Source organism: Gossypium raimondii, chromosome 2, assembly GCF_025698545.1.
Source record: "Gossypium raimondii isolate GPD5lz chromosome 2, ASM2569854v1, whole genome shotgun sequence".
NCBI lineage: Eukaryota > Viridiplantae > Streptophyta > Magnoliopsida > Malvales > Malvaceae > Gossypium > Gossypium raimondii.
The window spans coordinates 39,476,760-39,500,980 of NC_068566.1; the positions used below are offsets into that span (position 1 = coordinate 39,476,760).

The 24,221-nt window shown below is 33.2% G+C and overlaps 2 protein-coding genes across 3 annotated transcripts; one reads left to right on the forward strand and one right to left on the reverse strand.

Annotated features, from left to right (window-relative positions):
- The first annotated feature begins 9,907 nt into the window (after positions 1-9,907).
- LOC105788717 (60S acidic ribosomal protein P0-2) lies at positions 9,908-12,061 on the forward strand. The gene is made up of 5 exons (XM_012615739.2): positions 9,908-10,468; positions 10,587-10,655; positions 11,052-11,150; positions 11,220-11,612; positions 11,704-12,061. The coding sequence occupies exons 1-5, from the start codon at positions 10,211-10,213 to the stop codon at positions 11,848-11,850; spliced, it is 966 nt and encodes a 321-aa protein (XP_012471193.1). The 5' UTR covers positions 9,908-10,210; the 3' UTR covers positions 11,851-12,061.
- Positions 12,062-12,161: 100 nt separating this feature from the next.
- LOC105788716 (cell division control protein 6 homolog B) lies at positions 12,162-16,518 on the reverse strand. 2 transcript variants are annotated; one of them, XM_012615737.2, is made up of 17 exons: positions 16,213-16,518; positions 15,870-15,924; positions 15,558-15,778; positions 15,400-15,477; positions 15,216-15,325; positions 15,031-15,137; positions 14,860-14,919; positions 14,538-14,611; positions 14,383-14,433; positions 14,248-14,297; positions 13,722-13,857; positions 13,514-13,603; positions 13,352-13,414; positions 13,170-13,265; positions 12,935-13,024; positions 12,739-12,848; positions 12,162-12,366 (listed from the first exon to the last, which is right to left on the reverse strand). In XM_012615737.2, the coding sequence occupies exons 1-16, from the start codon at positions 16,426-16,428 to the stop codon at positions 12,816-12,818; spliced, it is 1,530 nt and encodes a 509-aa protein (XP_012471191.1). In that variant the 5' UTR covers positions 16,429-16,518; the 3' UTR covers positions 12,162-12,366; positions 12,739-12,815. The 2 variants fall into 2 exon arrangements, with proteins under 2 accessions (XP_012471191.1, XP_012471192.1); XM_012615738.2 differs by having other exon boundaries at positions 15,400-15,474; positions 16,213-16,517.
- Positions 16,519-24,221: the final 7,703 nt, after the last annotated feature.

Here is a 24,221-nt window from a genome sequence, read left to right on the forward strand (position 1 = left end):
ATAAATTAACTTTTTAAAAATTTTATTTATATACTTAATTATTTATCTTCAACGTAAAATTTTAAAAATATTAATTTAATAAATAGTTGAAATTTTAAATTTTTTGTTTATATGATTAACTCCATTATTTTTCTAATAGAGCCCTTCAGATCTATTGCTTCCATTTCTGCTTTGTAAGCCACAAAAATAGGGTAGAAACACAAATCTATATTATGTTAACAGCAGTTTTATCTGGCAACCTCGGAAGAAATGGTAGCAGCAATTTTGATTAGAATAGAGGGAGTTCGCTAATTTCCAGTATATTATGTTAGCAGAGTGTTACAGAACGACGAAAAAAGGTATTCAAAGATAGAAAAACTCATTTCACTTTAATAGTGGCAGCTCGCAAGTTGCAACCTTACTTCCAAGCTCATCCCATGACTGTCATAGTGAATCAAACCATTAAGGATATTCTATCTAGAGTGGATACTTCAAGAAGAATGACCAAATGAGGAATTGAATTGACATAATTTGGAATAGAATATGCCCCAAGAACAACGATCAAGGCTCAGATCTTAGCCAATTTCATGGTGGAATGCTCTTTTGATAAATCATCAAACCCTTGATCTGTCGTAATTCGGTGTAGCTGATTAAACTAGTTTTCGCACTTGAGGAGCTTAAATACAAGCATTTTTATTATGTTTTAATTAAGTTTTCTTAGTTTCATTTATATTCAATAAAAATTGTAATTTGAGTCTTTTATTGACCTTAGGGATTGAATGAGGCCTAAGGGTGAGCTAACATAATTTTTGAGTATGCAGGAGACCATTAGGAGTACCAACTCAATACTGGTTGTTTTGTTGCATTACAAGGAGTTTGGTGTTGCAACATAGGGAGAAGAGAGCAAGAATTTCAAGACTGACTTCAGTGTCGCGACATATCCTTGAAACTACCTTAAATACAAGCATACTGCCTTCGATGTCGTGACACAGGCACTAGGGTGTCGCGACACTGGTTCTGTACGAGAAATATTTACGAGTTAGAGGCATTTTGGTCTACACAATCAAATATTAAATACGAGAGCATCAATTGACCTAGGGTTGAGGATGACGGCAACCTTAACTCTATAAATAGGCTCATTTAACTCTTGTTATGGACAGCTTTTCATATTGTATAATTTTCTTCATAGTTTCAAATTTTAGTTTTTCCCTTTTCTTAAACTTTAGGCTATTTTCAGTTTTGCATTTGTCGGGAGATCTGATTTGTGGAACTTGATCAAATATTTGTGGATTCCATGTTTCAATTAAATACAATTTTGGCTTCTCTTAAACCTTAATCTCTTAATTTTTTTTATTAATGTTCATCTCTCACATCAAGTTTATTATGTTTTTGAGATCCATGAGGAACTAATCCTTTTGTGGGGGATTAGCGAGTGGAGGTATGATTAATTTATTGATTTGTAGGGCTTTCTCAAGCGAATCATCTATTTAAGAAATGAGGAATTTAAACCCTAAGCTTGACTACCCTAGAAAGTCATTTAGGTGGTAATTAACCCAAAATTGTGATGGTCTATTCGTGAACACCTTAACTCCGAACCAGTCTAGACAGTGAGGTCGAGAGATAAGTAGTTATTGCTGACCCATTATTCTAGTGGAAAATCGAGAGATCCTACTAAGGTAATGACTAATTGGGTGAACAGGGAGCCCGAAGCAATAGTTAGTTATGATTATCGAAGCGAGCTAGTCACTCATGTTCAGATTTGATTAAGTTTCCATAGCAAATTTTCGTAGTTTTTCTATTTATATATATATTTTATTTCTTTAGTTATTAAAAACTCTTTCTTTATTTTTAGTCGTAATATAATTTTTTTAAAGTACTAATTATCTCTATTTTTCCTTAGATTAGGATTAATTTAGTGCTCGCCTCCCTTAGGTAAGATCCTCGGAGTACTCACCTACTTCATTGTAACTATATTACAACATGACCTGTATACTTACAGATATCGCATATTTAACATATTTTGTGCAGGATTTCTAGTTTAGACGTTGGTACGTCCGAAGGCGGTCAACCCTGCAGGTAACTTTTAATTTCAAACACTATTACTCACATAAATGATACGATAGCATGTCACAAAAATTATTGGAATTTTACTTGACAGATACTTTACGATATTTTATTACAAGTATACATTTAGTTCTAAAAACTTTTTCTATTGATTACATAAGATGTAGTAGCTAATTCATCATAGGGGCAAACGAGTTCAGTTGTGAAGCCAAAGTATTGGACAGTTTATGTTGATGGCTTGAGTCAGGAGCAAGTGTTCTTCTTACAGATCCTAATGAAAATGAATGGCAGTATGGGCTATCTTTAGGCTTCTAGACATCTAAGAACACTGTAGAGTACGAGGAACTGATTTCAGGATTACAAGTGGCTCTACAGCTAAGGGCAAATAAATTGATCATACGTACTGATTTTCAGCTCGTAGCAAAGTAAATGAATGGGAAATATAAATTAAAGGAGCCAAGCTTAAAGAAGTACCATGCCATATCAGCCCAGCTACTAGTTTAGTTTAATAAGGTACAAGTTAGACAACTATCCAAGACGAAGAACACCAAAGCTGATGTTCTATCAAAGTTAGCGTCCTCTATTACTATTGAACAGAGAGGAAACATCTTGTTAGAGCATAGAGCCACCCTAAGCTATGACACTTATCAAGTGCTCAATCTGAACCAGGAAAAAAAACTTGGATAACAACCATTGTACAAGCACTACAAGGGGAAACTTACCACCTAAGCAAAAAGGAGCTCGCCAAAATTCTGCATAAGGCTACAAGGTAGGATGCTATAATTTACATTTAATATTTCCTTATATCTATAAATTATTCATTTCTCATTCAATTAAAATCATTTATTCTATTACCTTTAGATATATCCTGTTAGAAGGTGTGCTTTATAAAAAAAGGCTACTCTCAACCTCTTTTGAGATGTCTTGCTCTCTCAAAAGTTGAGTATGTTATGAGAGAAATACATGAGGGAATATGCAGTGATCATCTAGGTGGGAGATTGTTAGCATAAAAGGTCTTTAGGTAGGAATACTACTGGCCAACTGTACAGAAGGATACACTGCATATGGTTCACACTTATGATTCTTATAAAAAATATGCTCAAGTATAACGAGCACCAGCTGAGCCTATGCAAATAATGTCTAGCCTTTGACCATTTGTAACTTGGAGAATTGACATCTTGAGTCTATTTCCAATAGCCACAGCTCAAAAGAAATTCACAGTTGTAGCTGTGGAGTACTTCACTAAGTGGTTAGAAACTAAAGCTTTGGCTACAATCAAAGAGAGACAAATGGAGTCTTTTTTTTTAAATCTATTGTTTGTAGGTTTGACATTCCATGCCTGATTATAACAAACAATGGAACCTAATTTCATGGAAAATTTAAGAAATTTTGCAATGACCTACAGATTTCTCTCGCTCAAAGCTCTGTAAAAGCTCCTCAAATAAATGGTTAAGTAGAGGCAATGAATAAGAAGATTCTAACAGCTCTGAAGAAAAAACTTGATGAGGCCAAAGGTGCTTGGTTAGAAGAGCTACTATGAATTATATGGTCTCTGCGAACCTCACCTCACATAGCAATTGGAGAGACAACATTCTCACATGTATATGGGGTAGAGGCAGTAATCCCTGCTGAGATAAGCTTGCGATCTCACAAAACAACTCATTTTGATGAAAGTTCTAACTAAGAGGCCATTCGACTCAAATTAGACCTTGTCGATGAAGTTAGGGAGACAGTAGAGATTAGAAATACTACATGAGCCCAACAAGTTGCTAGATATTATAATTCCAAAGTGAATAACAAGTAGTTTTAAATGGGTGATCTTGTTTTAAGAAATAGTGAAGCAAGATTTCCAGCATCGCAACAAGGAAAAATTACCCCAAATTAGGAGGGACCCTACAAAGTTGTAGAAAAAATAGGCTATGAAGCTTACAGAATAGTAAAAATGGATGGCCCTATTCTACCTCGCACATAGAATGCACTCCATATCAAAAAATATTATGTATGAATGATTTGTCCCTTTTTTTCAAGAAAGATACATTATTTCTAAATATTGTTTACTTTATATATTATGAACAATCTGATTTGAGTCAGCTAATTTAATATCACAACTCCAAACAGTTCACTGATTTAAGATCGCAACTAATATATTTAAGGTTTGCTAATTTAAGATCACAAGTCCAAACAACTCGTTGATTTAATATCACGACTGATATTGTTAAGGTTCTCTGATTTAATATCGTAACCTAAGTTCATTCGATTTAATATCATGAACAATCTTATTTGACTTAAATGATTTAAGATCGCAACTCCAAATAGCTCATTGATTTAATATCGTAGTTGATATCATTGAGGTTCGTTGATTTAATATCACAACCTAAGTTCATTTGATTTAATACCATGAACAATCTTGTTTGAGTTACCTGATTTAATATCGCAACTCCAAACAACTAGCTGATTTAATATCGCAGTTGATATCATTAAGGTTCATTGATTTAATATCGCAACGTAAGTTCATTCGATTTAATTTCATGAACAATCCTATTTGAATTAGCTGATTCAAGATCGCATCTCAAAACAACTCGCTGATTAAAAATCACAGCTAATATCGTTAAGGTTTGTTGATTTAATATCACAATCTAAGTTAATTCGATTTAATATCATGAACAATCTCATTTGTGTTAGCTGATTTACTAATCACTAGTTAAATTATATTTTTTGACTAATTTTTTATGACAACTTGATTATGCAGTTTGCTCAATTAAATTCACAATCAAACACCACATTGTTTCAATACAAAATAAACATAGATTATTTTCATTTCAAATTAAAAAAAAAACAAGTACAATGAAATTATGAATTAGCACTAGTATCATTGGGGTCGACGAGCTCTTCATCTTCTCCTCCGTCTTCTCTTTTGTTTCCATCCCCTTTACATCCAGCAATGGGAGCTACTTTCATCTCAATAGGATTTTCAGTTAAGTAAAGCCTGCTAGAATTCTTCCATTCTTCTAAAAATTCCTCCCAAGCTGCTCTAGAAGAGAAATCAAAATAAAAATCCAATTGGGCACCAGTGAGGTGACTAAAAGCATCAAAGTTTTCCTTGGAAACATCGAAGGGACCACCAACTACCTGAGCGTGCAACAAGAAGTTAGACTTTAAATCTGGCAAGTAGTCTTGAAAGTTTTGCATGGTATCACTTTTATACTTTTCTAAAGCCTCTTCATAACTCTTCACCAGATTAGCCATAGCAAGTTTGTGTTGCTCATCCTTACTTTTCATGGTCACTTCCAAGACATCCTTATCAACTCGCTCACCTGCGACCACTCCATGTAATTTTTCAATATATTTTTCAATAAGGGTGAGGCATTCCTATAGCCTCCTATTCTGCTCCACTAATTTCTTGTTTTCTTTATCCAAGCCCTTATGTAATTCACGAGACCTTTCTATGCCCCTTTGGTAGGCTAATAAGCATTTTTAGTCTCTTTCTTCTTTGTTTCTATTTCGCCAATACCCTCAGCGAGCCCCACACTGACCATGCCAACTTCAACTAAGGCTACTTGGAGAGATAGTATAAGCTCTTGTAAGGAAGGTTTTTTTATACAACTAGACGATATAAAAGGACAAATATGCTCTTTTGCTTCTTTGGGCATAGAGTTTTTCCACTGTTTACTCACCTCAATAAGACTATAAGAAAACTTTTGCATGTTGAGATGTTTGTGCCACGGAAATAATGTTCATCGCCAGATGTTGCAGCATGATCTTTTCATTTCTTTCGGTGAAGTTCCTTTACAGAGGTGCCCTCATCTTCGCTACTCAGAATGATATTGGCAGCCCCAATAGTAGTTTTCCGCTTCTTCTTACTACTTGCACTTTCTTCTCTAATGGAAGTACCAAAGAAACTGACTCGTACATTATGCATGAACGATTGAACATCCATATATTCGTCGATCTTCTTGGACAGGCTTATGGATTCCTTTGAATTCTTTTCAACGGCACAAACTATACTTGCATCACCAAGAAGTCTATTATCAGCACCAGTTATCATAATAGGTTCACATCACTCTCTAGATCCTCTACAGGTTTAGAGAACCATGGACGAGGCTTTAATTTACAAAAGCTATAAAAATAATTCTTAGGTTTCTCTTTCTTTCTTAAGAGTATAAGCCCCAAATCATCAGTGGCTCCAAGTGGCCACGTAAATTGCGCAGGCAATACCCTCATGGTGTTCGCACCATTACCATCATCAATAGGCCGCCATCTATTAGGATTCAGATTTAAGAGGCGGTGCTAAAATACATTCCTAACAGTTAGCACTTCTTCTAAATCTAGTATACGACCCTTGTGAAGTGTATAATACTGACCCCACCTTACTTCAGACATAATCTCTCATTTTTTAGGCACATACTCTTAATAGGTATCGATCATTCAATTGGAAAATCAAGACCAACTTTAAGCTTGTACTAAACCCGTATGTACTTGCAACAATTTAGGTGAAGGTTCGAAGACCAATTCAAGATGATTGATTCTACATTTTCGCGATGAGAAAAATTAAGCAAACTCACTAAACCTCCTCGATTGCACGTTGGTACAAATTTTGGAAAACAACAATCAATGGCACCTCCTCTCGCCGATTGCATTCAATGAAATATTCCATTACGATGCACCACGAAAAGCTAGATAATTATCCCGGAGCTATCTTGTATTCATCGAGAAAATGGCAGAAGAAAGGGTGGAGTGGTAAATGGAAACCTGTTTCTATCACGTGCAGTGGAAGTAAGAAACTTCCATCGATGGTATTGCTTAATTGGTTTGATTCTTCGACGGTTGAGAAGTCATAAACGAAATTGGGTAATTGAATTCCCCGAACAGCCAAAAAATGATTCATTTATTCCTCTTTGGTGGTGCAAACATAAGCATTTGCCTCCACCGGAGTACTCAGTTCACGATGTTGTGAAAAGATACCCTAAATAACACAACTGTTTCCTCTCATCCTAGCCATTTTATTCTAATAAACCTAGAAAAAAATCACAAGAACAATGGGGATTTTAAGAAAATTACCTCTAAAGTTGTTCTCCTTAACAGCGACTCCTTCAAAATTTCAAATTCAAACAGTTTAATTTTTAGGGCTCAAGTAACCTCCTTTTAAAGGGATTCTACACTTTAACAGTTCCTATACCCGAGAATAAAGGCATAAGTAATTGTGTACAACTATATCACTTCTTAACATGTGGCAAAGTGTACGTGACAAGTTAAAGCACGAAAAGTATTTAATAAGCTTCTACTTATGTGACCTTTCATATCACGAAACCAAGTTCTAAGAAGAGTCACTTTATAACTCTTCTTCGAACCAAGCGGGAGACAAATTGTTATGATACTCGCTACTATCAACCCGTTACCGACTCGCTACCCGATTACCTGATTGGGTCCTGACCCATACTTTACGTGGTTCGCACTTTGGGTTCACATGCAAGGCGCTCGCACTCTTCTATGAGACCGCATAATGTGGGTTCGCACTACCATGTAGGCGAACCTACATCTAGAAAACACGTGTTAACCTTAGAGTAGGGTACGTGTAGACGTGCACGGGAACTTATCTATAATATCACATCCATAAACAATAATTATATCATATAAATACACAGTTTAACCCATCTATAGGACACACACTCTAAAATACTCAACAAAGAGTCTTCTAAAATGAAGGTTAGCACTAAACTAGTTGTTTGTTATTTAAGTTGGAGAGCGGAGACATTGGAATTATAAAGCTAAAAAGCTTTATTTGTTTAGTTCATTTATTATGTTTTGATTGTAAGGACAACTTAGTTATCTATTGGATTTTGTGTTTCTCTCTTAGTTTTATTAATGCATTTTAACTGGTTTTACTTCAAAAACAAAATAATAAAACTATGCTACATCCTTAACTCCTATTCATAAAACATGGACAAAATATCATATATTTCATAAATAACATAAAAATATTTTAAATTGATTTTTCAAGAATTAAAATGAAAGGAATTTAAGCCACTTATTGAACCGACACTTGAGTAACAATTTACACAAATAACCTAAAATTTAAAAATGAAACTTAAAGATCAAGATTCAATTAATAAACTATAAGATTAAAAGATATGGATTTTGTGTAATCTTAATACATATCGGTTGTATAATAACCTTATTAACAAACTAAAACACAATAGTTGTACAATTTAATAAAATGCATATATAAATATATACAAATAAAATATTTTAAAAATAAATAAAATATAATTTTCTACTAAATAATATTTATTTGGGCTGAAAATATTTTTAAAAAATTAAAAGCGGAAATTTCAAACCTTAAAATTCAAAAACTTCATGATCATTTGGTTTTCTTGAGGCCATTCAAATTCATAATTCATTTGGCATTTTCATATTGTAAAAACATAAATTTAAAGACCGAATGCAGTACTAAAACATAGAAACTTGTGTCATCAAAATCCTAAGTTTTGAAAATCAAAATATAAGAAATCATCACAATCTGCTCAGATTTTCTGAGTTAACAGTTCCAACCAGCCTACTTTAAGATTTCATATCTCTTAGCACAAGACTCATATGACCGAGTTAATTATACCAAATGAAAGTACATAATTCATACTATGAAAAACATCTAAATTTCGAAACAAATAAGATCTAAATATGAATTTTTCGAGTTTGTCAAAGTCAACTACTCGAAACTAACAAAATGCATATACCATAAACTTCAAAAATTATTCTCCTAATTACTCTACTAAAATAGATGTCACATGTATCATTAAAAGATCTTGAAGAGACATTTCAATTGGTACCAATAATGTCGACGAAAATTCACAAAAGGTAAGTGTTACATTCTCATAATAAAAAGATTCTTATATTTAAAAATTATTAAAAGAAGAAGAATAACTTTATATATATCAACGAGATAAATTCACCAATTAAATTTAAATTTAAAATTTTCTTATTTTTAACATGTTTAATTTTACAAATTATTAATATAATCAATAAAAATAACTTTTTACTTTATTTAATTTTCTTGTATTTTTATTTTATTTTTAAAAAATTGTTTTTATATTTCAACCAAACATAATTTTTAATATTTTGAAAAGAAAATCTCAAGATACGTAAAAGGTACATTCAAGCAAGAAAAAAAGTTAAATCACATGAATGTTGGCATCACTAACATGGATCCATGCTTTAAAAGATGCTTAGTAAGTGGTACACTATTTCTCATTTTGAAAGATGCTCGTAGTTTTTTTTTTTTATGATAAAGGTACTATTTAAGTTTCTTTATAATTCTCAATTTTTTAAAAAATTTATAATCTTTATTTTAATAATATTATCTTTAAAATTTAATTTAAATTCAATTCCTTTCTAAATATATTGTGTATTTTACTATTACATAAAATTTTATCAACCACCAAAAGATTTGAAGATACGTGTGTATACATTTGACCTTTCAAGTAAATCTAAATGATAGAGTCCTAGACAATTAAACATCTATTCAAAATATAAAATTTTTTAAAGGTATTCACTTGAGCGAGTTCAATGACTAATTAAATACGTTTTTATTAAGTAACTTTTTTTCAAATAAAATAAAGTTTAACTGTATAATATATCTTTAACTAAATTCTTAAACTATCACTACCATATCAATTAAAAATATTTTATTTTTATAATACATAAAATTCAAACTTGTTCATGTGATATATATATGTATATGTATTTAAAATTTTATGCATATTCAAGCTAATATTTAATTGCTAAGTTGACTGGAGGGTGTAAGATTGGGAAAATATTGATAATTTGGAGATGTATGATTGGGTTCACCCAAAAAAAAAAAAAGAAATTTACAGAAAGAAAAAGGGTATTCATGCAAATATAAAATGAAAATTTGTTGGGATATGATTGGAGAGCACAAAAGGAGGAATGCAGGTAAAGAAGATTGAAAGCATCCAACCAACACGTATTCTAGTACTTACTAGGTTATGTGGATCCAATACCCTGTTCAGAGCCCATGAAATGAACCCCAGTATGCTTAGTGTTACATATATATGAAGATTATGGTCATGCATGGTAGTGGTGCTGCTGCTGCTGCAAGGGTTTTGATATAGGGTTAAAAGGGTAGTTTTTGTATTGGTTAAGGGAAGCGAAAATGGTGTTGAATCCAGCGAAGAGGGAGAAGAAATCGCAGTACGATCAAAAGCTGTGTCGTCTCCTGGATGAGTACACACAGGTGTTGGTTGTGGCTGCCGATAACGTGGGATCCACTCAAATGCAAAACATCAGGAAAGGTTTGAGGGGTGACTCTATCATCCTCATGGGTAAGAACACTATGATGAAGCGCTCCATTAGGCTGCACGCTGAAAGAACCGGTAACGATGCTTTCAAAAACCTCCTCCCTTTGCTTGTGGTAATTTCTTTCTTTTTCCTTTTTTACAACTTTTTTGGTTCTCGGGGTTTTTTTCTTTAATTTATTCTTTAAAGTTGATGATCATTTTGTGGCTTGCTTCTCATGTTGTTTTTACCAGGGTAATGTAGGGTTCATCTTTACCAAGGGTGATTTGAAGGAAGTTCGTGAAGAAATTGCAAAATACAAGGTATATATATATATGGATCGTAGAATTTTGTTTTTTATTCATTCATAACTGTTGGCCCCTTGAAATTTGTTTTAATTAATCTCATGATTTTAAGTTTTCTCAATTTGGTAACTAATCCTTGATTAGCACTTATTTGTTGTCACTTTAGCCTAAGGGTTAGTATTTACTAATAATGATTAATATGTTTATATGATTTATGAATATTAATTGTTCACTCCATGATGAATGAATATGTTGTTTGGATTTTTCTGATTTTAACGTCAAATATTTTTACAATGCTATGCTTTATCTATAATAAATCTGTTTTGCTTGGACTTGGGCGTTTGACATGTTTTGTCCATGGAGGATGAATAGCATAAGCCCTTTTCATGTATGGTGATTTGCATTGATGTTCAGGTTGGGGCTCCAGCACGTGTGGGTCTCGTTGCTCCAATTGATGTCATTGTTCCCCCTGGCAACACTGGCCTTGATCCTTCTCAAACATCCTTCTTTCAGGTTTGTATATATACATATATATGCACTTGATTTATGCTTTTCACAACCTCTCATGTATCCTGTCATCAGGTGCTCAACATTCCAACCAAGATCAACAAAGGTACAGTCGAAATCGTGACTGCGGTGGAGCTGATTAGAAAGGGTGAGAAAGTGGGTTCATCCGAGGCAGCCCTGCTTTCAAAGCTTGGGATAAGGCCATTCTCTTATGGACTGGTAGTGGTATCTGTTTATGACAATGGAACAGTGTTCAGCCCTGAGGTGCTAGACTTAACTGAAGATGACCTTATGGAGAAGTTTAGGAGCTGGCTCTCCAATGTCACTTCCCTTTCGCTGGCGGTTTCGTTCCCGACTCTCGCTGCTGCGCCTCATATGTTTATTAATGCATACAAGACTGCTCTTTCTCTTGCTGTAGCTACTGAGTATACCTTCCCTCAAGCTGAAAAAATCAAAGAATACCTCAAGGTTGTCTTCTTATCATGCACATTTCATTTTGTTTCTACTTGTCTTATTAAATCTTGACAATAATGAGGATTTTTTGTTGATTAAACAATAGGATCCGACCAAGTTTGCGGTTGCAGTTGGTGGGGATGCCGCTGCCCCAGCAACTTCAGCCAAGGAAGAGAAAGCAGAGCAGAGCGAGCCAGCCAAGGAGGAGGAAGAGGAGTCAGATGAAGACCTTGTTGCTGGTCTGTTTGACTAAATGGCAGTCACTGAGTTTGGCAATTGGAGGAGAAAGCGGTAGTATCATTAGTAGTAGTAATAGTAGATGCAGAGAGTTGAATTTGGAAATAAATAATGAAGTGGGCTTTGCCTTCCATGCTCCACTATTGAGTGATTGAATATTATAGTAAGTTCTAGTATTAACTTTTTAGTTTATTTACATTTGATATTATTAACTATTTCCTTTGCTACATCAATTTCATTTCTTTTTAATAACTAACAATATATGTTTATTACACATATATAAATAAAAAGAACCAATATTACACAAGAATCCCATCAGGCATCAAGTAGAGGAAAAAAATAAATGAATTCTTGCACAAAAATAAATAAATATATTTGAAATTTACAATTGGTATCAAATTGTTAACAATTGCAAGTTCTACTGGAAGAAATAGTGGCCGAATAGCCAATAGTTCCACCTTCCCATTCCCGTCCTCAAGGTGTTGCAATACTGAAGCAGACTAAACCTGCCCACCGCCCAGGAATGCCATGCCTGTGGAAATGTGTTTCTAATTTTTTAAGTTAACGTGAAAACTTGAAAGTGAAAGGCAATGAGTTACTTCATAAAAAAACAGACCAACCATGTACATACTCATGCAAAAAAACTATCACTTGCAGTTGCAGGTGTACTAACAAGAAAGTTTTTCTATCGGACAATCAATATTCTGTCGTGTTGTTCTCAGACAGAAAGCCATTATTTATAGTCTAGTCTTTGATGGCATTTAATTAATCATTTCCACACCATTATAAATAATCATTCATGTATCTGGTCAACACTATCAAATATAAACTAATATGGAAAGACAAGCACATGCTAACCTAGGACATTACAATAATTGTACGAAGTAGAAACAGTTTTTCAAACCTTTAACTCATGAATTGAGCAGGAAAGCTGAAGATTGGAAACAGCCCACATATCAACCTATTACAAGTAATGCAGTATTACTGAAGACAATTCCTAAACAAACGAACTCCCTGTTCCAGATAAATGGGTAACGGTAAGAAACAATTATTACTCGAGCAGATAAAATGTTGTCCGTGCAGTAATGATGAACCTGTACCTGCAAAGCAAAGGAGATGTCGGCTTCATCAACTTTTAGTGTGACTCTCTTGAACTTATCATCACGAGACTGACCTAATTTGAAGAGCCCCTGCATATAGAATCATGTCAACCTCCCTTCCATGTTTGGTCTAGTTAGATAGTTAATAATGCCTCTAGAGAAAACAGTTACTGCTGCCATCTAAAGTTAGGCCATGAGTTGAGCTAAAATTGAAGAATAGGAATACTTTAGCTACCTGGTCATTTAACACTCTGCACATACTTGAGAATTCCAAAATTCCAACTGGCGGGATCAATGCTGATTTACAAATGTCAATGTAAGATTTATTCAACTGCACCAAAATACAACAATTATAAGTCAATCATGCAATTAATAAATGTTTCAGCTCATTATTATCAAACTTTAAGAAAGGCACACCTCCCCGACAGTTGTATCCTTCTTTCCACCACGGAAGTACTTCACAGCAGAGCAAAGTATGATCTGTTATCAAACTCAACAGCATTAGAGAAGATGAACCAGCAGAAATGACTATTAGATTAACTATTGGTCTGTTATATTCTTTATAGGCTTCAAACTTACTTGTTGATGCTGAGGAAGAGACTGTATAGTGTCGACTATAGGTGATCTGAATGTCTTTGACAATGCAAGAGCCATATGATCAATCCTCACCTGAAACATATCATGTAAGCAACTGGACGAGAGGCGACTGGTATGGATGATGTATAAAGACTAATATATCAAGCTCAAGCTTGGAAACAGTAACATTATGCTGTTGCAGAAGACTTACAGTATTATTTTCTTGTGAAGGGAACACTTCATGAGCGAGGGCTGTCTGTGGACTAACGAAATCCCCCTCTGCTGATGTCAAACCAGTATTGCTTGCAGATTCCCTTAATTCTGCTTCAAGAATTTCCACCGCACTCCTGGAACAACTGAAGAATGTCAGAAGATATTTAAAGCAGCTACTCTAGTCAGCAAGGAGGTCTTACTCATAGGAAATAAACAAAGTATAGCATTGATTCTTAAGAGATGAAAAAGCATGAATAAATTTTTGAGTACACAAACTAACCACAAATTAGAGATCAATCATTCTTTTTTGTATTCCCTCAGCAAAATAATTTAAACATTCAAAATGCCTTGAGACTAATAGTGTTTCAAGAATATTAATTATAACAAAAAATCTTGCTTGAAATAATATTAAATTCCAGCATCTGCGGTGAATTTTAACTAAATCACTAATGTTACTTCTAGGGCTATTAAAATAGAACCAATTGATACTTCAGGTGATAGTTAAGTTGCAATGAAACACTGACCTACAAACAGAAAGAGCTTTCCTCATATCCCCAGATGCAGCTGCTACTTTCTGTTAATTTCAAGCTGTTAATATCGATCAAAAGTAGATTAATTGAAGGCAGTATGAGGTTTACAAAAGAACCAGTACAACTTACTCTGGCACAAAGTTCTAATGCTTGCTGGTGGAAGACAATATACGGAAGTACCTATAGAGTGGAAAGCCAATAAAACTCAATAACATTGAATTTGCCACAAGATTAAAATTTAAAGTACTTCAGAACCATGAGTGAAAGTGGAATGTAGTAATTACCAAGAGCCTCTCCTGAAGTATTGAAAGGATTTGATCTTTAGAGTAAGCACGGAAAGTTACAACCATAGGCTTGCCTAACATAGAGAAATGGTAATTTAATAAATTAGAATTAATTTCAGAACAGCCAAGCATCCGTATTGCATCATTGCAAGTAGCAACTACTATAGAAAAGAGCCTAGTATATATAGAACTGCTTTCAAGATGCTTTCATGCTTGACTTTAGTGCTTAGGTGGCCAAACTAGGAAGAAGCCAGATGATAGGTCACAAAATAATAAAGCCAAATATAAGTATTAACCAATGTAATGAAAGTAAGGAGCTTACAGTTCAATGACTGGAGTCTTGGAAGAAACCTATCAGCTAGATCAATGGAATTTGCTATTCCTGCAAAAACAAAAGGGAAAAACCAACATGCATGAGTGAATGGTAGCATGAATCAAGACAAATGACATAGAAATAAGCATATTGATAATACATAGTTGGGATGAATGATACCTATCAATATACATCTTGAGAACGGAAAAGTTGTAAGCATGAAAAGATCATGAAGTACTGCCCTGTCCCTTGTAATCAAATAATCCAACTCATCAGCAATAATTAACCTGCAAAAATTTGATGTCCTGTTACAGCCATGGGAGGAAATAAAGATGCTTCAACCCGATAGAGAGTAAATTTCTCACATCATCTTTGAGCTAGATTGTGCCTGCTTGTTGGAATACAGATTCTGCAAATGCTGCAAAGGTGATGCTGAGCCTATGCTTTTCTTCTTTGGTTGGTGCATGCCAAGAATCTGCCAAGGCAATCATCAGGTTAACATATACGAAATCCAAGCTCTCAGTGTCATGTAAGTGTCAGTAACAATACCTTACTGAAAATGACTGAAGTATTTGCCAAAGAAGTGCAATTCATTGCTAATACTTCAGGTGGCTGCAAACCTTCCTGCTAGAAAAAATGAATAATTAAAAATGATTACCCACTTCAATAACATTCCAAGATAAAGCGACAACGAAAAATGAACCTACCATTTTCGCCCAATCAATAACTTGCTGTTTTACTAACTCCATTGATAATGATTTCCCAGTCCCAGGGCATCCACATACATACAAGCTCCCAGCTTTCTCTTGTTGGACACATGCCTTGCAAAAATCCAAAACCCTTTTTTGCTCATCTTCTCGGCACACAACAGTTGATGGAGCTGTTGAAACATGTACAGCCTCCTTCACAGCCCTTATTTGCTCAACATCTGTAAACAAAATAAGTCAAAACCAATTGAATTTTAGCAATGATTGCTCAACTTTTGAAAGGCCTAAAAGATGAAAGATCTGTAAAATTACCTCTCGGGTTCCAACATTTCTTCAATGTTTTTTCACTCGGATCTTTCTTAACTCTCTGAAAATATATAGGATTAAGCAATATTAGCAGCGTTTTACACCTCATCCAATGTTCTCTTCTCTCTCTCTCTCTCTCTCTTTTTTTTTTTGTATGACATGAACTTCACCAAGCACTAAAAAGGAACGAATCCATACTTAACTAGTTTTCTTAATTTATCTAAAAAACCAAACAAGCGCTTCCTACTAATTACATTTTACTTAGCCTGAAAATCATAAAAAATGACATAACCAGTTCAAACAAAAGCTACCATAACAGAAAAGGTAAACATTAAAAGTAATGTCTCACATTTGCAGGGCTGCTTGGACTTGAATCTAGACGACGTCGTGGCGATTTGAGTTTCATAGGCGTTGAAACCGGACTCTCTTTGGCCGCCGCTGCCGTATCGGACCTTAACCTCCGTTTCTGAGGAGGGCGGCAGCCGCCGGATCCAGCCAGCTCGCAGCTCTTGGCGGCCAACATTGCCTTGAAAGGAGACGAACTGCGATCGGCAATTGCAGGCATTGTTAATCCTTTTTCACCTATTTAGACAAATTGGAACAAAACTTGAGGGGTTTCGATTCGATTGACGTAAGAAGGGGGGAAATATAGGAGCTATATATAAAAAGGAAAACATTATTAAAGAAAAAAACGAAAAATGAGAAGCGGGGAAATGTTTTTCTCGCGGGAAAATTAACGTAACAATTTCGTCTCCCGCCTTTTATTGGATCAATTCTAATTCCATAAAATGAGCCTTAACACAATAAATCCAATGGGTCTTTGTGAATTGGGCTAAACTTTTTCACTCCATTGAGTTGTGGAAAATATTTAGTACGAGTTTTTAAATTTCATAAGCAGTTGACAAGTATTCTATAATGATATAATAAAATATTAAAAGAAAGTTGTATTATAAAAATGGCACATGACAATTTTTTAAGATTGTTTATGAGATAAAAAGTACACTACCACTATACTAAATATTATTTTTATTATGAGAAAGGGCCGTTCAGTTGTAAATTTCATTTTAATCCCTTTAATCTCTTTTAGAATTTGATTCTCATATTCTTTTAAATTTTGAGAAGTTAATCGAATTGAGTAATAATATTAATCTTTGTTGTTAAATAGCATATTTGGAAATAGCAATTCAAATTAATATAAATTAATAATTTAGGAATTTTATAATAAAGATTAGCAAAGAATTACAATAGTTCAGTTTCGTATGTTAAACAACAATTGAAAAGTATGATGGCGAAATTCTAATAAATAAAAACTAATTCTTTAATTTTTGTAAAGTATAAGAATGGAAATAATAATTTGAATATTAATATAAGAATTTTTTTATAATTACGTGAAAATATATCACCAACAATGAATTTAATTAATCTTAAACTGTGTAACATCTATGAAAATTATTACGCAAATGCTTTTAAGTAATGCATCCTTATGTCAACAAGACTTTTGGCATTGGTGGTTAATGCCAAAGTCCTCCGTCGTTAAGTTTCATCGTTTATAATTGTGATATATGGATCTTTAATTTATGCATATGCCTTGAATAGTGTTTATACATTTGAAGGCAAGATAAATTCTTTGGTTGTTTTTATTGTTAAAACAATGGCTATAACTTCAAGCACTATTTGATTATTGAATTTGTGTATGTTTTCAGAGTTAACAAATTTCAGAACAAAAATATTAGGTTATCTATTTTAAAGATATTTTGACAAGTTCAAGTCCAAAACATGAAAGATCAATTGAGTTGAAAATGAAGACTTGAAGATTGATTTTTTGCGGATTAAGTCTAGTTGCTTGTGGAACAAGTAAAGCCACTTTCTATAGTTGAAAACTTTAGATTACACCAAGACTCTTATGGAAGTTTTATCTTATGTTAATTTTTAGCTTCACTTTATAAAAAGGTGATTAGGTTAGAACTCATATGTAAACAAAAATTAAGTAATATATAAACTTAAGTTTTGCCTAAGTTAAAGATGGATTGAGAGTAACTGAGAGATTCAAAGCTTAATAGAGCACAAATTTGTTCAAGTTGGTAATGTATATGTGTGCATTCTTTCTGTAAGCAATCAAGAGTCTCTTAAGTTGTAAATCTAAGCTTTCTAGATGAAAACTTAAAGGGAGAGTGATTTGGTCTTTGTACAACAATGAGATCGTTAAATTGGTGAGAGTTAGACTAGTGTTAGCTCCGGGTAAGGCCTCGCAGACACAAACTGAAGTCGAACTATGTAAACAATCTCGGTGTTCTTTATTTTCTACGCACTTTTGGTTTTGTGGTTGAAAGTGTGGCCACAGTTCCAAGCACCATTTAGCCACAATTTTTGCTTTGCAAAGTAAGTACCCACTCGTTTCTACAAATAGGTTTTGTCTTATACTTTCAAGTTTCCATTGGAGTCTTCATCTATTATCCTTTGTACTAGTTTGGTTCTTTTTACCTGTGAATGTACTATATGTATAATCGATTATCTTTATGTAATTTTATGTTGTCATTAAATTGTAATTGAGCCATGTTAGAACCCAAATAATGAAATATTCATGCTCAATTCGAAACTCATTACTCAAAATTATAGGTTATATACTAGTTATTATTACCTTGCTAATCAAACAACTAATTTGGTTATTGAAAGTCCCACTCCTCTATTTGTAAAATCCCCAAAATTTCAGGAGTTTGGAATAGTGATAAATAAATGATAATTCAGTTATAATCTGAAAAAGTTAGAAATTTGAAATTGACAATGTTACGAGATAGTGAAGACAAATACTGAAGATTATTGGAAAGACTTGTATATTGAGAAAAATGAATTCGGGGTATTGACTAAATTGTAAGATAGTGAAAAGTATTGGGGCCAAAGTAAGAAAATTAAGAGATGGAAATGATTAAATTGAATCAAGGAAAAAGGAAGAAGGGCTAGATGTGAAAATATACCAAAAAGAAGCATGAATCATATATGGAATTATAGGAAAAGTTGAGGGGTAAAATGGTAATTATTTGAATGAGATAGTTATGCAGACATAATGATTAAGGATGAATATGTGTAAAAGTATAATTGGTGGGGGAAATGGTAAATAATTAATTAATAGATTTTGTTATAGATATTTACATGGAAATGTGTAGAAAAGGTGAGAAAAGATGATAAAAAGTCATCATCTCTATTTTGCCTTTCACACCACTTCTATAGTTATCATCCTTAACTTTTACTTTTCTTTCAAATAAGTTTTTTTCACCATTTCTAAGCTAATTAAGCTAAAATCCTCCAATTTTCTTCATGATTAACGAGTGATATCAATAGAGAAGTGTAGTGACTATCAAAATTTCACGTGAAGCCCAACTATAGTTGTTTTGGAGGAGAGAGAAAGTAGAGATTAGTGTTAAGTACAAGAGATTGAGGTAAGAAATGGTAATTCTTCATGAAATACATGCTAGTTTATTTGAATAACATAGTTTATGATATGTGAGTATGATTTTAATGTGTAAATATTTTATGTTTTGATATGGAAAATGAAGAAAAAGTGAAGAAATGTGGGAAATAAGTGGAGAATTAAAGCAAATGAGGAGCCAAATGAAGAAGAAGAAGAAGAAGAAGAAGAAAGCTTGATTCCAAGCTCTGGTTTGTAAGTATAACTAGAGTTTCATTTATTTTAAATATGTTTTTAATTGTTAAGGTCTATTAATTGAATAAAATTAAGTCTTGTTATGCTATTTAATTATATACTTACATGAAGAGTAAGACATGATAAGGATTAAATATAAGTAAATGATGAGTTAATTTTATTTACTAAGTAATATGTAGTAGAGAATGTGAAAGAAAAGTGAGAAAAAAAGATTAAATTGTAAAAGTCATGAAAATTGATGAAATTGTAACTATTATGAGTAAGTGAGTAAATGAAGTGAAATATGTTAAGAAGTGATATGTGAAATGAAATGGAAATGTTATGATAATACTTCATGAATTATGAGAAGGAAAATGATTAAATTATAAAATATGTAAAAGTGACATGTGAAAGTTATAATAAGAATAAGTAGTGATTTATGGAAATATTACTAAGTAGTGAAATATGTCATATGAACTGAGGAAAGTTAGAAATGTTATCTTTGACTTTTTACAAGTGGACTAGATTGAAATAAAGTATTGAGATTTTGTTCTAAAATAAGGAAATATAATCAACTCTGATATGAATGCCCAAGTAGACAAGATAAGAAGTAGTGGGATATAAATGGCATGCTGTTAAGGAAGATTTAGCATGCTCTTTGTTTACGTACTTCGGTGTTGTCCCGTTACACGCTTTGATGTTGTCTCGTTACGCACTTTGGTATTGTCTTGTTATACGCTTCGGCGTTGTCTCGTCCTATTCCATATATCCTACGTGTTTTTTTAAGTCTACTAGGCCTCTGTAAAATGGTAAAAAGTTTCCCTTATTAAATGTTAAAGTATAGTATCTGTAAAATGAATGAATAAGAAAATTAAATATATTGAAATGGGATTAAATTATGATACGATAAATGATAGCAATAGATGAAAATATGTAACAATTGAATGGTAAGTTAAAGCTAATTATGAGTACAAATTCTGAATAATATTATGAAAATGATCATAAAACAAATTAGTTTTATTAGTGTGGATAAAATGGTATTTATCTCTAGATTGTGCTTACTAAGCTAGCAATAGCTTAACGTGTCTTATATGTCGATATATTGATTAAGCTTATTAATTGTTGTTTTGGGTGAATTGTTGATTAACATTTGTGTCATGTATAGCTTAAATTGGTTGTTAAATGTTAATTTGTGATTTGGATTAAATTATAATGTTAGCTAAATTGAAGGTTATGATTGAAAATGAGAAATTACATGGTTAAGTAATGGTGATGAATTAATGTGTAAATAATTATAAAATTTGGATAAGAAATGGCCCATTTGAACCTTGTGAGTGCTTAAGATACAAATGACATGTCATTAAGGGATTATTACAATTTGGAGTACTGGTCTTGGATGTCCTACCGATGGCTTAGGTCTTGCATTTGTTGCGGATTCTTCACAGCTCGTGTGTGCAATATTGTGTAGCCTAACATCCTAACCCACAGCTCGTGTGAGCAAACCCATTTCATAGCTTGTGTGAGCATATACAGTTACAGTCACAGCTTGTGTAAGCATTTTTCCTGAGTATCTGATGTTATTTCATTTGGTTCAACGAGTCATAAAGGCTTAAACAAATATATATATATATAAAATGTTATATGATCTTGACATGTAAAATGGAAAATGTTGGTATGAACATTTGAAATGAAAGAGTTATGCTTATTGGATATGTGATGAATGAAATGTGTACTTAATATGTTTACTTATAAATGTTCCATGACATGTTAGGGTTATATGATTTATTACTCACTAACCTTATGAGATTTGTGGTGTATAGGAAAGAAATGTGCTTATGAGCTAATTAATGAATCTATGCATGAATGGTTTGAAAAAATACTTATTCGGTAAGTTTAAGTTTAAGTTTAAGTTATACGAGCTAACTAAACATTATTTTCTTACATCTGTTGCATTTCATTCTTGTAGATCATCGAAAGTCAAGGTTAGTTGGAAATTCAAGTTGGAGCACACACACTATCTATTCTTCAAATCGTTAGAAGTTTTGATCATTTTGAAATTGGTTATAAATGGCATGTACTAAGAGCCTTTAAGTTCTTTTACTTATGATGATGTTGCTTATAACTTTAGTTAAGAAAGATTTGTGGTTGTATATAAATTTGGTATTTTGGCTATTGTATATCTATATAAGTGCTTTTGGTTATTTGGTTCATTCTTCTTGAAAGTGGTTTGGGGTATGGTAATGTGTGTGTGAATGGAATAGATGAATTTTTATGTTTAACATGTTTATATAGTAATACTTGTGAGCTTTGAATGTGAAGTAAGATTAGTGTTTAAATTGTGGTGCCAATGAGGATATATTGTCTAGGCCCTTGGGTTGAATGTTTTGGTATGTTTTAGGCATGTTTGAATATGTGAAAATGGCTAGAAATGGTATGACTTGGTACCTAAGAAATGGTTGATGATTTGGCTTGTTTTAAAAGTCATTTTAGGTGCACACGACAGTCACATGGCCGTGTGCCACACACGGCCATGTGGTCTATTTAATTTTGGTGCAAGTTTTCCCACACGGCTACAAGTTGTTACACGACTTGACGACATGATCATGTGAACCTATATTTGAATTGTACACGGTCTGAGAACATGAGCGTATGGAGTAGCCACACAACCACGCTTGGGGCCACACAGGCTGGTCTCCTTCACATAGCCTAGCCATACGGCCATGTAACCATTGTTTACACTTTTTACTCAAAATTTTGTAGAAGTTTCAATTTAATCAAGAATTGATCCCGGTTTGATTTAAATGTTCCATAAGCTCAATTTAAGGCATGTTTTCATATATATGCTATGAATATTAATTGATTATAAATGTTTTTATATTTGAATTTAATTTCGAATAGTATTAGACTGTTACTGAATTTGTCAACTGTCGTAATACTCTGTAACTCTAATCTGACGACGGAGACAAGTTAGGGGGTGTTACACTCTCATTCTCAACATTTGGCTCGTCTCCCCCTCTCAAACAATACCTTTCATAGCTCCCATTCCCTTGGAGGCTTTTTCAACCTCTATCCATCAAGCTATATGGCCCTTGGCTTCCAGGAAAATCATCAATAATTTCCAAACCTATATATGAATGTGTCAAAACTGGGTGCAGAGAACATGAATTGAACGCACGAACATCTCTATTTAGTGAAACTAAAACATGTTGTTACTTCAATAATTTGATCAGGACATGTATTCTATGGATGGCAAATTATAAACCCAAAAATTCCAACTTTCAAAAATGGCCTACAAGTGTCATAGCACTATTATAATGTTGTTATTTACAGGTTTTGCTAGAAAATTAAAACATACAAAACTTCAAATATCTCAGAAGAAATGAGGAATTTTGGAATATTACCTGTAATACCCAAATTTTACCCGGACTACAAAAACAGTCCAAATTACAATGGGCTTATGTGGCCCAAAACCTATGAACAGAGGCCCAAAACAATGTCAGAAACTCCTAGGGTTTCTGAGGAAACTTTCGCGCCGCAGCCACCAAGCACCACGAGCCAAAATCTTCACCTGTAACAAAAATGGCAAGAAAATCAAAGATTGCGAATCTAATATGAGCAAGATTTGATTCTTTATATTATTATTTTCATAATGGCTATAAAAGCAGATTGAATATACTGTAATAAGGGAATTTTTTGGGGGGGGGAAGACGGAAAATAGAGAGAAGAACCGAGAGAAATACAAAGGCAAATAGAAAATTTTCTTTTTGAATACAAAGGTTTTTTCTCTCTATATTACCTTGAGGATTATCGTTCTTTTATTTTTCATTTATACATAGATATATATATATATATATATATTTTGTAGTTTCTTTATTTCTTTATTTATTTTTTCTTAAAATATAAAGAAAGGAGGAAAGGGCTTACTTCTCACGTTGGAACCGCCGGATTAGTGCCGTCTCCGTCGCAATCGGAGCATCGGCAAGAGTGAACGGCGGCGTCAGGTGGCTGGGGTTAAAAACCCTAGCAGAGAGCCTTTGTTTTTTTTTTGTTTTCTTTTTTTTCTTATGCTGCAAACAATGTTTTTTTTAAACTGTTTTAAATCATGCTAGCGAAACGGCGCCGTTTAGAAGGCCAGACCCGCGCGTCGACCCGACCCGCAATCAGGGTCCGCGAGTTCTGGCTTGAATGGGAAATTTGAGCATATGGTCCCTCCGAGTTTTCAATCATTTTAATTTATTTTTTTTACTTTTTTAAATTGAGCCTTAAAATTTTGGCGGGCTTACGATTTGATCCCGATAAAGCGGTGCGTTTCAGAGGGTAGGGATATTTTCCCATTCGGTCCCTCTGAGTTATCCACGCCTTAAAATTGGGTCCTTTATTTGTTTTATTTACGTTTGGTCATCTAATTTTGTTTCAGGTTCATTTTAATCCTTACTAGTTTAGTTTAAGATTTTTATTTTTTTAAATTATTTATAAAACATATATATAATTTGTATATCTTAGTTTCAAAAACCCTTTTTGTGCTTTTATAAATGTGTATACACGTATATTTATATATATATATATATATTACATGTATATTATTCTTCATATTTTCTACAGACAAATACATATATATATTCATACACTATTTTAAATTATCGTAAATATATTTTCCACATTTTTATAGTATATGTATATATTTTAAACTTTTATAAATACCTGTAAATACGTTTTATCTT